The sequence below is a fragment of the Terrapene carolina genome, unplaced genomic scaffold (genome assembly GCF_002925995.2).
Source record: "Terrapene carolina triunguis isolate 2854851 unplaced genomic scaffold, T_m_triunguis-2.0 Scaffold229, whole genome shotgun sequence".
NCBI lineage: Eukaryota > Metazoa > Chordata > Testudines > Emydidae > Terrapene > Terrapene triunguis.
Window position 1 is genome coordinate 1,830,300 of NW_020664580.1, and position 17,987 is coordinate 1,848,286.

The 17,987-nt window shown below is 39.1% G+C and overlaps 1 protein-coding gene across 1 annotated transcript in view; it reads right to left on the reverse strand.

Annotated features, from left to right (window-relative positions):
• LOC112104958 (zona pellucida-binding protein 1-like) overlaps positions 1-17,987 on the reverse strand; it is a 50,877-nt gene that overhangs the window by 12,771 nt on the left and 20,119 nt on the right. The window contains exons 2-6 of the mRNA XM_026656371.2: positions 12,632-12,811; positions 12,108-12,233; positions 8,422-8,565; positions 3,040-3,258; positions 1,214-1,290 (exon numbers count right to left, since the gene is read on the reverse strand). Coding sequence (XP_026512156.1) covers positions 1,214-1,290; positions 3,040-3,258; positions 8,422-8,565; positions 12,108-12,233; positions 12,632-12,811 — 746 coding nt within the window. The remainder of the gene's footprint in view (positions 1-1,213; positions 1,291-3,039; positions 3,259-8,421; positions 8,566-12,107; positions 12,234-12,631; positions 12,812-17,987) is intronic.

Here is a 17,987-nt window from a genome sequence, read left to right on the forward strand (position 1 = left end):
GCAGGGAGGAAGGGGTCGTTACTAGTAGCAGCAGCAGACTGCACATCACATCACACATACAGTTTTGAAAATCTGTCCAATCAGCTGAGAAAGAAAAAAAGATGAATAGCGGATCAGATCCTCTGAGTATACACTTCATGAATGTAATTGTGTGCCAGTTCCTAGAAGGAAAAAATTAATGGGTACACACAGAATATTGATTACAGTGCACAAGATCAGGCTGACTCTAACTTTGGTTAATCAGCATGTCACATTCTGAAGGAGCTACAGCTGTACCTGACACAGTGAATTTCTCCTAGACCAGTGCATGGCTATTCAAGAATTCAACACACAGTACCAGGTACATCATCCTGCACTTGTCGCATACTCAGTGGCCCAGTTGTTGAAGTCCTATTTCAGAGATGCCATGTCTACTGTCTTGCCCAGAAGAGGTGGACAAGGCCATTCAATACAAAACTGGTTTCACCTTTACTTGCATGTAGAAAGATGAGAAAAGTATAATGGTGATGCCAAAGCTCCAGAGAAGAACAAATTATGATGCTCAGAAATATAATGGGACAGGAGAGGATAAAGAGCATGATTATTCAGCTAGGGCAGTAGTGAATCAATCAGTTTATACTGTAAAGGTATATTTAAAAAAACTAAAAGTCATAGAACACTTGGGAAAGGTACCAAAATGACAGCCCTGGAGACTGAAGGCCTCTGATTAGCCAAAAAATGGGCATCAGCGGGGCTTCAAGCTTGTTTCTGAGGAGCCAGTTCTAGGGTGAGAAGGCAGTTCGATCTCCAGGCCTAACTGATTCTTGGTTTTCCTGTTGATTTTAACAACAAGAGTGCCAATTAATGCCAACTGTGACTATGGTTGCCACCAAGTATTTTGGTTTGTCAACAAAAAAGTGAGAACAATTTCCCTGCATGTGGGCTGTGTATTTCTTCAGCAATACAGCACCTAGCAAAATGTTTAGGGGGGTTATTTTTGGATGTGATGTTAGAATGAATCAGTCTATAGAAAAGCACCAAAGTATAAAGTGCCATTGTTTCAAACTCTCACGGAAGTACCTCAGATTCCCTATTAAATGCAATACTAATGCAGTAAGAGTCCTTTTCTATCTATCATGACTTTTAATATAACCACAGTGCGAGAAAAATGTGATCAAGAATCAATGCTTCAAAATATTGCATTTTTATTATTTTCTTAATAAAACAGTTGTACCTTTTTGATGTAATTGGTGGAGTTTTCACATTTTGAACTTTTACAGGACTCTGCAAATGCCAGTGCAAAAGGAAAAACTGGAAATTAACAGAGAAAGAAGGATATTTAATCTTTTAATTTGAATGTTTTATGTTAATCTGTGAGGGGTCTAAAAAGTTTTGTCTATTTGAAAATTCCGAGAGTTTATAGGGCTGGTAGAAAGTGGGAGTGGGGTGAGGTGTAATTAAACTGTCTGGAAAAAAAATCTGCTTTTTGTCATTTTTATCTGCACTCTAGTTGCTTGGTAATGGGCATCAAGCATGGAATCCAAGAATAGATGCCATAATTAATTTTAACAGATAAGGTAGTTAAAGAGACTAGACATATATATACAGAAGTATAACACAAGCAGTTACTCTAAGCTGGTAGTTTCCATTTTAAAATTGATTTAGGATGAAAAAAATAGATTGGTCGGAGAAACTATTATGATTTTGGTCTAAAATTAACTGCCTGCAGGACTGAAGAAAGAAGCCCCCCCACACACACACACACCCCGCATGACGAAGCGTTGCATAAGTGACTCACTGCAAGTACAAATGTTTTCACTTTATTCTGAATCACCATTCCCAATGGCAGGATACCAGATTGAATGCAGTATGGTCTGCTCTAGTATGGAAACTTTTGGAGCAATGTAAATCTATCATTTTGAAATTCCTCATTTAACTTACAGAATGTGAACAGACTGTGACAGCAGATCTGAATCCCTTATCTCTTTTTCATCATGTTGATCTTTTCCACAAATGAGTGGATCAGTAACCTAATACAGTTGAGTTCATCCAACATTTCTTATTTAATCTATCCATTCTATGTATTTATAATATGGTTATCACCACTGTATAGCATGTAGGTGCAGACAGATAATCATATAAACAATTGGAAATTGCAGATATGAGCTTTCTTGATCTGTGTCAATTGGTAAATGTTCCCAATTGCTTTAACCTATTTAATGAAGAATCAATCAAAATCTCTATTTAATTTAGAACTGTTATTTGAATATGCATGAGAGATCTCACACAAAAAAACAATGAACCATCCATAAGTTGATTGATTCTTTGTTTGCATGATGCTTGAAATAATGACGGGGGGAGGAAAGAAAGTTTTTTTCCCTCCCTTGTAAAATAAATACAAATTATTGTAGGAGAGTAATTCAAGTAGAAGTTTTTAATGTTGATATATATTACACTGGAACTAATATTTCCAATATAAAAAAGTTTTCTGAATCTAGCTTATTTTGGATATCCAGCTTCTGTGGGTTAGGTTTACTTCTTTTTATGCTCAGCGATTTTTTAATTTTTTGTACATAAAATTACCAAAAATCAAGATAGATAGCTCCTATGATCTTAGTTAATGGTGTAAAAGCTGATCCTTATACATTGGAATTAATTGTCTAACCCTCTATCTAAGTTAATCTAAGGTATTTCTGGAGAATCTATTACCACAGCATCTGGGCTAAACCTCAAACTAGACTCTAGAGACTGAAGTTAAAGTATTTATGACCTGATGGTATACTTTGAAATCACTGGGGAATCTTGACATTGATTTCAATGGGAGCAGAATCAGAATCAAAAGAACTAACTGAGTTGTGAAAATTGAGGGCAAACGAGATACTTCTAATAGTATATGATCTATAGTTTTTGACATGGAAACACAGATGCAAAAACGTAATTTACCACAAATATCATGTATCGTTTTTCCTTCTTTGCTATATGTAAATCATGCAACATTTCCTCATGTATGTCATTTGTAAGTAACAGAATATTTAATTAATAGAAAAATATATATCTTACCCACAAACTGAAATGTAAGTTTGTGTGTTAGCATCGCCATTGTATCTGTAGCTGCATGGCATTGTGTGTTCCACTGCCGGATCTCACATTGAAGATCACGGATTAAGTTCTCCATATTTTCTAATAGTTGTTTTTCAAATGAAGCAACTGCATTGGTTTCACAGGTTTCTGTTTTGAATTCAGATGACAGATGTATACTTTTCCCTGGCTTATGATATACTATAAAAATGAAAAATCTCTCTCAATTATATAAACTTTCTGTTGTATCTCATCTATATATCTCCTTCTAATTAGCTATATATATATCCATGTATTAAGATACAAAATTGTCATTGTGTGTGCCACTCTGAAGCCCAGAATGCCTCATGAGTCACTGTCAAACGATGGAAACAGCTACAAACAGGGTTGAGAGCACTTTTTATTCAAAATATCACCAATTATCATGGGAATTTGTGCTCCATTAGGGTCCAACTGTTAAATTCTCAGCCATTCTGACTTTATGATTTACACGTGTGTGACAGCAAAGCATGTATCTCTGCCTTGTCAAGAGTCCTAGACTATTGTAATAGCAGAGGTAACTCAACCAATCACCATCCTTTCTCTACAGCTAATTTGCATGCAACAATTTCATTGGTTGTATGAAAAACTGCACAGATGATGGATTGCTTGGCCCAGCTGCCACACCCATGTGACAGCATGGGCTTTCAGCTACTAGTAAATATATAGTGCTTGACACTATAGTAGCTAAGCTTTGGTATGTATATATTTTCTTGTTATGTATAATTCCTGATAATTTGTTTGATAATAGTCAAAAAGGTATTAAATGGGGGGAAACACCCTAGAATTAATGCAATGAAATGTTACTGCTGCAAAAACCAAACACTAAAAAGTCTGGAAATCTTAGAAACTAAGGTTGCTCTGGTAATGTAAGGGTAATCAAATTGTATCGATTTTACGGTCTACAATGAGAAGGAAGTAGTAATTTAAAGTTGTATATTCAGCAAGTGAATCAGGAATAGAAAATAACCATGAGTAACACAGCTGTGTTAATATTGCCTGAGCAGCTTAAACTTTTGGAATGTCCTAACTTTTGAGCACTTGTTCTCACGGTGTTAATGCTCAGTATCCACTCCAGTTGGAGAGCAATAGGCTAGGTTAACTTCCTACTGTATTGCTGTCTGCAGACACAGACTCTCCCAGGTGAGATGGAGCAAGGCAACAACAGCATGCGTGTAGCAACTGGAGTATTAAAAAAATTCTATCGTTTAATTGTATGCAGTAGTTAAGAAGTAATGTGTGAATAGTGAATCAGTCTAAACCAGACCCTAACAGAAACAGCTTTGGCTAGCTCACACATTTACAGCTGTTCTTTAACTAGGGGTATTAGTGTTCCTTTTCATCTCAATAGTTATATTAGTAATTCTTTATCTTAGAGATTTTGGTTTTTATTATCCTAGTTTCTCCAAAGACACATCAACACGCTTTAGTGACTTTGTGAACCTTAATATAGTCTGACAATACTTATGCACTAAACTAGATGCACCTATATAGTTTGACTTATCCTCTCCTTTACTTTGCTTGTAATAAATTAAACAAGAACTGATATCCAGACTATACGGCATTCATCCTTTACATATTTTTCTTTGTTATACTGTAAACTTATTCCCCTAGAAGATCTGTTGGTAGTCCATGTTTGTCAGCCAAGAGCATTTCACTTTGTCCTTTGGGCATAATGTCCCTATTCAACAGCTGTATGCAGAATCCAGCTCTCAATTTGCTGATACGTTGCAAAATACTGAAGCTGACTATCTCAGTAATAATGTTTAAAGTTGATAGTGTCAGCTTCTTACTGTTATCTATTACCAAAGTGAAAGTGTTAAGCACTTTAAGTTAAGTAAACCTAAATGGGAATTGCTAAGTGCTCAGCATTTCTGAAAATCAAGACACTTATTAAATAATAACAACAACCTATTGTCTAACACTTTTCATCCACAAACTTTAAAAGTATTTTACAAAAGGAGGTTATTCCCATTTTACTGGTGGAGACATTGAAGCATGGAGAGATTAACTGATTTGCCCCAAAATCACACAGGAGATCAGTGGAAGAGCCAGGAATATAACCCATATCTCCTGACTCCTAAGTCAGTGCCCTAACCAATCAACCACACTGCCTACCTAAATCAGGATTTAGGAGCTTCACTTTAGCATCCATTTTTAAAATTCTGGATCTTATTTGTGACATCATGATGCTAATCTCAAGGACTATGTATACCCCCTCCATCAAAATACATTTTTAATAATTTCTACAGGGTCTAAACCACAGCTACTATGCCCCAGTTATCTTGAAAGGAATATTGTAGTTTACATTCCATACATTTTAACGGTCTTGATCAGGGGTGAAAGTAAAATACAGCTCTTACCCGTACGGAGCCCACTCCCCCTCCCCCCCCCCCCGCCCCGGAAGGGGCGGGGCGTCGGGCAGAAGGGACAGGGACAGGGCGAAAGTAAGTTACATTTCTTACTGGTACAGTCCAAACACAAGCAACCCACCTCTCCTACATACTTCATACCTCCCATTGCATGACTTTAATATAGAAAATAAAGCTACTACTACAACTACTACCAGTACTGTCTGTAATAAAACTTTAATATTGGAATAAGCCTGAAAAAGTGAAAACTCATGGTCACATTTTTCTCCTTGTCCTCCCTCCTCCTCCAGCCAGGCTGCTGATGCGGCTAGGCTCCGCGTTCCCCTGACCCCTCGCACTCAGCAGGGGCTGCAGCGGCTCCCCTCTAGCTTGCAGCAGGGAGCAGGGGGACTGGCTGAAGGAGAAGCCTGCCCAGGACGCCTGCTGCCTGAATAGGAACAGTTTAAATTTAGCTGTTCACTCTGCAGGATTAGGGGCCATTTATGACATCCTTGTTAATTTCACTCACAGTTGTTGGGGGGGTGGGAGGTGAGACCAAGGCAGGGGCAGAATACAATAGGTATTTGACTGCACATCTTAAATCCAGAGCTAATAAAAGCCACTGGAAGGGGAAAACTCACTGTCACATTGGTTTCTCTTCCTCCTCCTCCAGCCAGGCTGCCGAGGGGGCTAGGCTCCATGCTTCCCCTACCCTTAACCTGGCACTCAGCAGGGGCTGCAGCAGCTCCCCTCTAGCTTGCAGCACAGCAGGGAGCAGGGGGACTGGCTGAGGGAGAAGCCTACCCAGGATGCCTGCTGCCTACATAGGAACAGTTTAAACTCAGCTGTTCACTCCCTGGTTCAACCCGCGGGATTAGGGGCCATTTCTGGCATCCTTGTTAATTTCACTCAGTTGTTGGGGCTGGAGGAGGAGGAGGAAGAGAAACCAATGTGACAGTGAGTTTTCCCCTTCCACTGGCTTTTATTAGCTTTGAGTTTAAACTGTTTTTTGTGCAGCCAAAAGAGGTGAAAGTAAGCTAGTACTGAATGCTCCACTTATTTGCCGGTACGCTGTTGCACCTTTTTTTACCGGTACTCCTTACCAGCCTACTTTCACCTCTGGTCTTGATCCTGTGAAGTAGTGAGTGCCTCTTAAAAGGTGCTTAGCACCTTCAGCTCTCACTGACTGCAGTGGGACTTGAGACACTCAGCACCTCGCACAAGGTGTTCAGCTCAGATGTTTGTGTTCCCTCAGAGCTGTTGTATTAAATTTCCATTTGAAGGTAGTGCAAGTTTTCCTGCAATTAAATGCAAACATACAGAGGGACTGCTTGGAAAAAGGTTTATCCTGGCAGGTTTATGAGCAAATCATTCTGTATGTTTTGAAATAAAACTGGAATCCCAATGTACAAGTGAGTCATGGATCAAGATAGCATGCCTGGTTCTATTTCCTTCATATGTCCACCAGGTGGCAGTGCAGCATTAGTTTAGTTACCGCTTGAGCTGCTTTGAATTTGGAAGCAAAGAGATTTTATATTCCAACTTTTTCATTCTGTAAATACACACTAGGAAACACTCAACATCAGCATAATTTAGGATGTAATAATTTGATATGTTAGCGTATCATTTAAAATACCAATCAACATTATGTACCTCCCTTGCAGTTTTGTCATCTTGGACATGAAACTTCAGATTTCAACCCAGAAGTCCCAATAGCTCATTACCTCCCTTGACAGATATGTTCCATAATAACAATAAAACGGTCAACACAAAGGGTCAAACTTCGAGGCGAGAGGGAAGAAGTGAGCTTTTACAGATGCTGATCTGAGACTGTGGAATGCCCTTCTAGAAGAAGTGAGAATGATCATAGACCTCCTTCCCCTTGGAACGAAAGCACAAAAAACACTTCTTTAGCCTTGCTTTCCTACAACAATAGCTAAGAAAAGACAAAAGGAGGAAGAGAAACTCACACACTTCTTAACAAATTCTAGAAACCTCCTGTAAGTAGGGAGAAATTTAGTGCATTTATTAGACTCTAAGGACATCGCCATACTTTTTTTCTAACCAGTTCAGTTTAATCATAATGAGTTCAGATATTTCAAATCAAGCAAATTTTGAATACAAATAAAATAACTGAGACTCCATCTCCAACTCTCTCGTAAGTTTCCCTCAAATTCTCTTGCTCTCCATGACACCAGTCTAATATCTCCCAACTTCTGCCCTGTGAACAATCACTCCTCCCATACATTTAATCAAGTCTCTGAGTTACTAACTGTGTCCTTCAGAGGCACCTGGCTCTGGGGATTTCAGGAGCCATGGCAGTTACTCTATATCTCAATAGCACTACAATCCAATCTCACTCTGGTATAAACCTTTTATTCTCCAGCATGTATAATGTACCTCTTCAGCTCCAAAGTGCACAAGATTTGAATTGCTCTGGAGCTTCACAAGTCAGAAAAAAATTATGCATTATCAGTAGGATGACCAGACAGCAAGTGTGAAAAATCAGGGCAGAGGGTGGGGGGGTAATAGGTAATAAGCCCAAAATATTGAGACTGTCCCTATAACATCGGGACATCTGGTCACCCTAATTATGAGGTTCATGCAACCAAGAGGGAGTTTCCAGTGATGGATTTATTTGTGACAAGTTTGTTTTGCCAGTGTTGTAATGTCACTTCACAATTCCTTTTTTGTAATCATTTCCTTTTTAAGGTGTACTAGAAATAATTAGCCACATGTCTACCATGTAAGCAGAGAAATAACTATCTCTGTACATAATTTTATGTTTTTTCTCTAAGCATTCTCTTTAAAGGGTACTAGCATACAATTTAAATGTTTAGGTACTTTTATGGCATTATGCTTCCAGATCATTTGAATATTCATGTATTTTAATAACAAACCTGAAATGAATGAAAAAAAAAACAGCATTTGAGTAAAAGCATTTCAGAAACAAAAGCAATAAAGCTTCACTTACCATAGACCATGAAACGGATTTCTGTTGTCACATATTTATTATTATGTACATAGATGACATTGCAGATGTAACTTCCAGAGTCACTTCCATGAATATTATAAATTTCCAGGCTACCGTCATCAGTTAAAACAAACCTTTGTGATTCTAGAAATAAAAATTTACAATAAAATATTTTAAAATTAATAATGATATAAAGTAACTAATGGTGTTACCATAGTTGAAGCCTCCTGTATGGTTGGATTCTTCCATAAATCCATACTACCGTTCTTCTCATCAGCCACCTCTAATATACAGGGCACATAGGAAAGTAAAACAGTTATGCTTGCTCCGTGGGTTCCAGTGCATCACATTGATGATGGGTGAAAATGGTCCAATCCCCACATTCCATTTTTTTCAAAACATAAATGATGTTAATAAATATCTAAGGAGGAAAGGATAAGCCGATGGTGGGATATGTGAAAAAATTATTTGGAGAACTCTAAATATGATAGCATTTTTCTTTACATTGGGGTCTACTACACAGATTCCACTACTTAGTGAATACAAATCGATAAAATAATGAAATGAAAGTAGGCTATTATGTTAGATACAAAATAATAAATAATAATTATTATTCAGCTTTTAGGCTCAGGGTATGTCTATACAGCAGTCATGGGCTATAGTCACAGCTTGCGTAGACATACCCAAGCTAGCTTCGGTTTAGCTTGTGTACTGGAGCAGTGAAACTGCGGTAGTGCACGCTTCAACATGGGTGAGCCCTGTTGGGTGAACCCAGGGTTCCAGGCAGGCTTGTGCAGCCCTCACTGAAATGCATGCTGCTAGTTAGATTAAAGCTATGTATGTATGTATGTCTACTTGAGCTGCAATCACTCCCTGTGATTGCAATATAGACATATCCTTAGGGAGACTTCCATGGACTTCAGTGGGTTTTGGATCAGGCTCGTATTTCACTTTTCATCTGTAGATCTCAAAGTGCCTTACACAGAGGATGATATTATTCCCACTTTACCATGAATAGAAATTGAGGCACATACAGGGGAAGTGACTTGTCCAAAGACACACACAGCAAGTCAGTGTTACAGCAGGGCATATAACCCAGATCTCCTGACTCTCAGTCCACAGCTCCTCCATTGGACTTCAGACGGCCTGGCAGAACTTACCGGATAAGTAAGCTCTTAACAGAAGAACTCTGAAGTCTCACAAGTCTAGTATAGCTTCAAGTATTGCAAAGTTTGTTTAAAACATTAAGAAGTTTTACATAGTAGAGATTAAAAAGAAAGTGAAAAAGCACTTTTCCTTCACACAGGGATTTTCCATGGGGAAGTGATAAGTACTCGAGGCCTTATTATACTTGAGGAATATATTGAACTTTTTTTAAAATTCCCATTGAAATTAATGAAAGTGTTTATTTGGATAGGTGGTTATATGACCTTAATTTTGTATACCGATCAAAATTACAAATTACAATTACCCCTCCACTCAGCATGAATAATAATCTTCCTTAGATTTTCTTAAGATTGTACATATGAACATCAAATGCTACAAATAGCAGAAATACAGGAAATACTAAATCAAAATCGTCATCCCAATATACTCCTAGATTCAAACTCTGTACAGGTGTCTGTAGGCTTTATTGAAAAAGCTCATACCTACACTGCTGTTCCCTTATTGGGCTCTGGGTGAAAAGCAAGCCTGAAGCTCCCAATATTGATGTCTTCTTATATTTGAAAATTCAGTTTAATCAAAACAGTGAGCCCAGTCAGGAGGGATGGGGAAGAGGTTTTGGGAGCTCAATAAAAAAAATAAAGCCTTCCTTTTTATCTCTTCACATCTTCTGTTCATCTCCTCATTTTGGTCCCTATTTGGCTGCTCTCTTCTTTCCTTTCTTTTCCCATTTTTCCTGTTACCATCGTATTTCTCTCTGTTCTTTTGTTCTTTGCTCTCTTTCTTTTTCTTTTTTTGCACTGTTGCTAGCACTTCCTCTTTCATATTTTATGTCTTTCTCCCACATTTAAAGCACCTTCTCTCCTTTACTTCCTCCCTCCAAATCAGACCGACATTCTAGACAGTTTCTGTAAGAACTCCTATATACAGAGCACTGCAAACACAAGGACACTATTTACAAACAGTCAACTTCCTTCTATGTCAAGCTGTCTAAACATTACTCCTGGGGGAATTCTGCGCTACTGCGTACATGCATAATTAATGAGCTGTGCATATTTTTAATTTGTTGTGCAGAAAGAAGCTTCTGCTGAAATGTTGCTGCAGTTCTGCTTTTTTCCTACCAGAGGGCCCTGTGGCACTAGAATAAAGCAGCAGCTCCTGGCAGCTAGGAAAGAGAAAGAGCATGCCTTCTTTGCAGTACCTGCCAGGCCAGGTGAGGAGACAGGGCTATGGGAAGACAGACAATGTGGCATGCTGGGGGGTCATCCAGGGGCTCATAAGGACTAGTGGGGAGGACAGACTGGGGCAGGGGCTGAATGGGAGTGGAGGCTCAGGAACATGGAGGGAGGGAGGTGCAGGGCCACATGATGATTGGGGAAGGGGTACAGAGCTACATAGAGACAGAGCAGGCAGGGTGGGGGCACAGAGACACATATGGACAGGGGGAGGGCGTGCAGGGTCACATGGCAATGGGGGAGTGGGTGTCTGAGTGGGAGTGGGGGGACACATATGGACAAGGGGTGCAAGGACACATGGGGTCGCAGGAACACATGGGGACAGGGGCAGATGTGCCTGACTGAATAGGAGAGGCTAGGGGGGTCAGCCAGGGTCTGCATGGGGGAAGCTCCCTAACAATCCCTCCCCACCTCCCAAAAAAACCTGTTCCATACTTTTCCCATCCATACCCAACAACCCTCCAAGTTTCCAGCAATTTATTTCCCTCTCCCTCAGCTCCTCCATTACCCCCTGATTCCCCCAAGCCTTTGCACTGCTTCTGAGGGGTGCGTGAAATATGGTTCTGTATTGTAGTTTAAATTAATTATTACTCAGAGTGCTGTACTAATATGCCTACTAAGGAAACTATTTGTCTAAAAGCATTTCCTGAATCTTTTTTGTTGTCTGTATTGTTACAGACATATTTGCTGACAGGTATTTTGAAATAAATGACCAAATATGATTGAAACTGGTGTGATTATATTGTGTTTTGACAAATAAAATATGCCGCATTTTGCAGAATTTTAAAATATTGTGCACTAAATTTTTAATTTTTTGGCACAGAATTCCACGAGGAGTAAAACATGGAGCCTAACTGCAATGGGAAGATGACCAGAATCATATGGTTTTAAGCAGTTTCTCTTTTCAGCTAGTTATGTACCCATAACTTTAGAGGGCTGTTTTGTCTGCGTTGCTGGCAGCAGCTCAAACTGTACAATCTAAAATAGATGTGGATCCACATTTGCCCCATAGATGAATATTTCCTTAAAATAAAACTTTTTCTTCTTTTTATACCACTAATTTCAAACTTACAATTTTACCAAATATACCCTTCAAACTGTTTATATTGCTTTCTACTTATATTACTCCTGATTGGTTATTTTTCCTCAGAATCCATTTATGATTCCTATCAAATGCAATACATTTATCCAAACTACTCTTGTTTGCATATTCTATTACAGTTCAGCTCAGGGCAAAAGTAAAATTAGAAGGTGTAAATTGGCTGCAAATATTAAAAATATAATTACCTTTGGTTATCAATCCTATGGGACCAATCCACTGATATTTTGGATCAATGATTCTCTGCTTTAACAGCTTTTGAGTCAAACACTTAAGAATTAAGTCTTTGGAATTAATGAGAACATACACTGGAACTAAAACAGAAAAAACGTTAGAATATAATTAGACACAAGAGTAGACAGACTGACATCAAAATGAATATAGACAAGGATTGGCCCTGTAGCCAAGTGGCAAAGGAATCACTACTTCATAGAGGCTCTGAGTGTGAAATACTGACCCCACTGAAGACAATGCCAAAATTCCCATTCTTGTTTTGTGTAGGCACAAAGAGTTTTGGTTTCTAATGCTGTCCGTCCAGCCTGTTTGAGAGAGATGAATCTAGGACTAGAATTATCACCCAGTGTTAGGGAATAAGCAATGTGAGGGGAAGAGATCAAAACAAAAACACCCTAGATTAACAATTTCTATGAAGTGTTGGAACACTGATTAGTATAAATGAATAATCAGGTTTCTCCCAGTATTATTGGCTTACCAGTTGATCCTTCTATTCCAAGTATTTGATCAGAAATTTGTGGAGCATCTGGAATAGCTGCGACTCCACCAGTTTCAAAAAAGGCCACTGAGTCATGAATTCTATCTATATTTTCTCGCTTCAAGCGTGCACCTCCTTTCTTTATAAGATGAGTCTTATCCAAAAAGCAAGGACTTCCAGCTAGATCAATAGAAAGAAAAAAAACAGTATTACAAAACATAAATAAAAATGTAAACAATTACAAATAAAGTAAAGGCAGTTGTGCTCTAAAATACCTAGGGATCTGTAACACTGAAATAGCATAATTTTGCATTTGTACTCTATGTTACATAAGATGAAGTGTCATGTTTTTACATTTTTAATTGCTTTCTAGTACTCTGAAACAAAAATTCAGTCCACCTTGGAGCTTGAAGCCAGGATGTAAGCTAGCAGCATTAGAAAATGGATATGTCACTTACTCTTTGTAGGGCTAAAATAGGAAGTGAAACTATGATAGTAAATGTTATTGGGTTGTATATAAATATATGAAAAGTTGCCCATCTCTGATCAGAATGTGTATGTGAATGAAGCTTGGAGTATGTGATAACTTTGGTTCTTTAGGTACAAGAGACTGAACAAAAGGGACTCTCAGGGCCAAATTTCAAAAAGGGAGCATTTAAAAATGTTTCCTCTGCTAAAGTTAATTTTTTTAGAAAAAAAATTATAGAAAATGCAATATTAGAGAAAAATGCAAATAGAACGAGTTAGAATGTAAAATATGGAGACTAAATTCAATCATTTATATATGTGCAATCCAGGGATTACTATCCTACATTTAGTGCAAATACACTCTCAGCTCTGGAGTCACTCCAGCTGAACAGAATTGTTTATTAGAGAAGCAATATATACCCTTCTTAAGTTTTATACCCTATAATGGCACTAGAGTTCAATTCTGCCAATGAACAACACTCTTTTATTTAGCTGGTGCTAATCCTTGCTAACCATAGTAGAGCTATTATATGGTCTCAGTAAAAATCAATTCAGCCTCACTTCTTATTTGTATTAAAAGCTCAATCTACTACACTGGTACAATTGAAAAATCTATTACTATGAATTAATTCTTCTACAGTACTTTGAATATGTAGTATAGTGGCCCTTTAAAAAGTTTGCCAGTTTTCTTAGATAATTAACAAAAAACATTCAGTATTCAAGATATTTCTTAGAATAAGTATTGAGAAGTAGAAGGGAATACTGAAGATACTGAGATAAGCTAGATAGATAATGACGGTTACCCTAGTCCTTAAGGACCAGCATTGTGAGCTCAAGCCTTTGCAAAGACAAAGCCATGCTGGGAAGGAGGAGGAGGAGGCACTCTCCTGAAGAGGCAATGCTTGGAGGCATTAGACCTGTGTAAATTACAGTGGACTCATTTCTTGACTGTGTCAAACGTATTCTTGGTGTCGTCGTGCCAGGATGTGGGGAGACAAAGGTGGCTCTAAGCTACTTTTCTGCCTCCACTGATCCTCATGTTTGTAATTTCTTTGTATTTAGTACTTTCTGTGAATTTCATTAATATGCCATTTCTCCTAAATCTCTTGTTGACTTCAATGGGAGTAGACTTGGGCCCGTAATGAAGCTTTAGAGATTTTTTCCCCAATTCAGTATGTTGCTTTTTATCATTAACCTTCATTTATAGTCTTTCAGTCATTTTTAATCCATACAACATTGATTGTATCCTCATTGGTTTGAATTAATATTGAGTATAAGATTTCTTAAGACTCTCTGCCAGGGGATGTTCTTAGAACACCTGATACATTTATAAAAAACATTCTTAAGTTGCTGAACACCTTTGCGCTGTGGTAACTTACTCTGTTTTTTGCTGCCCCTTTCTTATCCCTCCCATATTCATATTTAGTTATCTTTCTTCTTTTCTAAATACAGCACAAGTTTGTTTTTTAACTTCACATTTTTGAGTACCCTCAAAGTCACTGTGGCCACTTCTTATTTGTTGTGCAATTTTTCACAGTTATTGCGTTTTGCCTAATAGCATCACAAATTGCCTAGCCTTCTTCCACATTGTTGGGTTTTCATACTTCATCTTATCACACGTAAAAGGAGACCAAATAATACAAGTCCAGGAATTTATCAAATGTGCTCTCTTATGCAATTAGTGCTCTGTAGCAGTTGCTCATCATCATTTTCTTCCATTTTTCATTCTTTGTATTTCTTTAGCCAATGTATTTCACCATCAATATCTTCATTATCTAATTGTAGTTTGATGTAGTACTGTAATCATATTTAAGATATTAAAATTTCAGAGAAAAATAGAATGCATTAGCTGGACAATGTGAAACATTTCAACCTCCAAGACATAACTGTGTGGCAGGCATAAGAAAGGCAGGTAGTTGAACTATGGGGACTACATACTAAAGAATATAGCATTGAAAACCATATAGTCTTTTATCTGTCAGCACCACCTGGCACTGGGGTTGTAAACAGTATATCTGAGCCAACATCTGGCAGGAAAAGGAAAAGCAGTCATCATGATCCATATTAGTAATGATAAAGAATGTGCAGAATGCTGAGTCTAGAATTAATATCCTTCTAAAATATAGTTATAAAGTAAATTTTTGTGTCACTTTTCAGAGGGGTGGTCTAGAAAATACAATTCCATATAAATACACATTACAAATCTGGAAAAAAGGAGCAGATCACCTAGGCTGACTAAAAATTAGCCAGGTAATCAGCTGTGTAAATCAGCTACAGTACTTAAAGCAATTAAATGTTTACAGTTACTTAAGAGATCAAAGAAATTCTAACGTTTCAGCTTCTCTTGATTTCATCAAGTCAATATTTCAGCACTTAAAAGTTCAATTCTAGGAACAGCAGCATGTTAATCAATTACACTACCATCCAGTTTGTGCATGAGGAACCTTTGAAGTTATGTTGGGTCCTTTTGAATTAAATAAGAGACTGATGACTTAATAATGCAATAGCCTAATACAGTTAAACACACTAACATGACCTAAACTAAATGTAGTTTTAAAATAGCTTTCTGGTTACAAGGATTGATTCCTGACAGCAATTTCCCATGCAACCAGATGTTCCAGTTCCTTACAATAGAGAAGAGTGTGCATTCACAGTTAAAAAAAATCTTAATATTTTAGATGTTATATTAAGTTAATAAGAAACTGAAAAAACTTGTACTTTCAAACATCCTGGCAATTCCAGTTATAAAAATGTTGTATATATCAGTGAGAACTTATATGAAGAGGAAATAATCCACGGAATTTGTGCCTTGGAGAAGTTTTTAACCTAAGTTGGTGGAATATAAATTTACAGCGTCTTTCATGCGGGTCCCCACATCTGTACCCCAGAGTTCAGAGTGGGGAGGGAACCCTGACATGGTGGCAGCGCGGTGGGATTATTTTGAACCAGAAGCACAAACCTGAGGATTTTAAAAGCATTTTTTCTTTTGGCTGACTTAAAAAAAAAAAAACCTCCCTCGTTTTTCAAAGGGCATTTTTTTTTTAAGCTGAGAGCAGCTGGAGGTTTTTTTTCCTCTCTGCCTCAGGGCAGAGTAGCTAAGTTCTGCAAGGGAATTCACAAGCTGTTTTGTTTTCTTTCTAAACTCTCGGGTTAGGCTAGGATGACAAGCGCAGAAAGGCTAGGATGACAGAAAGTGATGTCCAGAAAAAACTGGAATTAGCCAGATTTGAAGCTGAGGAAAGAAAGAAGGAATATGACAGCTGGAACTGAGACAGATGGAGATTGATGCACAAGTGGCCAGAGACAAAGCTGCTAGGGAGGAGAGGGAAAGAGAGAGGCAGCATTCTGGGGAGGAGAGGGAAAGAGAGAGGCAGCATGAACTGGAGGTGATGGAGTGGAAACGACGGAACCCTTCAGCAGCTGGCTCCACTTCCCCAAAAATCCACAAATGGGAGCGACTATGTCCGCAGTGTGATGAATCCAGTGATATTGCTGAATATTTCATCACCTTTGAGAAACTGTGCACCCTCCATGCAATTCCTGACGATCACAAGATGATCACATTGGTAGCAAAATTGACTGGAAGAGCTCTGGACATATTCAACAAGATGCCTATTGAGGATGCTTCTGATTATGGTTAATTTAAGGATTTGGTTTTGAAACAATTTCAAATTACACCTGAAACTTAGAGTAAAATTTAGAGCCCTTAAGAGAGGGGCTGGACTAAGTAATGTGGCTTATGTAAACCAGATGAAGGATCTGTTAGGCCTTGGCTACACTGGTGTTGTGCAGCGCTGCAACTTGCTGCGCTCAGGGGTGTGAAAACGCCCCCGCCAGCGCAGCGAGTGTAGCGCTGTAAAGCGCCAGTGTAATGAGTGCCTGCAGCGCTGCTTGCTCGCTCGCAGCGCTGCAAGCTACTCCCCTCGGAGAGGTGGAGTACATACAGCGCTGCGAGAGCTCTCTCGCAGCGCTGGCGGCGCGACTACACTCGCGCTTCACAGTGCTGCCGCAGCAGCGCTGTGAATTCCCAAGTGTAGCCAAGGCCTTAGATAAATGGGTCAAAGGCAGGGCTGTAACTAGCTTTGAAGGAATGTGTGACTTGGTTGTCCAGGAGCAGTTCCTGACCAATGATGATGTAAAACAGTGTTTATGGGATGAGAAAATGGACTCAGCAGAAAGTCTTGCTTCTTATGCTGATCAATACGAGCAGTCCCAGACAGTCAGAGAGGTGGGGCAAATCAGAACAAAATGGGTGGAGGTAGCACAGAGGAACAACCCTGGTCGCAGTTTGGGTGGATACCAGAAGGGACACCCCGAGACCACACCATACTACCGGGGCCAGCCCAAGGCCCCAACTACACCCCAAGGAAAACCCCAGACACCTTGTAGTCCCACCACACCATTCTCCAGCAACCCACCTTGCCCCAGTGACCAGTCAGCTGAATGATGTTTTAAATGTAACAAGCTGGGGCACGTAAAGGCGAACTGCCCCAAGAACCCCAACCGATTACAGTTCATTGCACTGGGGTCACACCAAAGGTCCTCAGGCCCAGATGCCTCCCAGATACCCTCAGAGCAAAGGGAAACTGTGAGTGTGGGCGGGAAGAAGGTTATTGCTTGGATGGACACTGGAGCACAGGTGTCAGCTATCCACCAATCCTTAGTGGACCCCAAATTCATCAACCCAGAGGCCCAAGTGACGATTCAACCCTTCAAGTCAAACTCTTTTGACTTACCTACAGCCAAGTTGCCTGTCCAGTACAAGGGCTGGTCAGGAATGTGGACTTTTGCCACCTATGATGATTATTCCATTCCCATGCTGCTGGGGGAAGACTTGGCCAACCATGTGAAGCTAGCCAAGAGGGTGGGAATGGTCACCCGCAGCCAG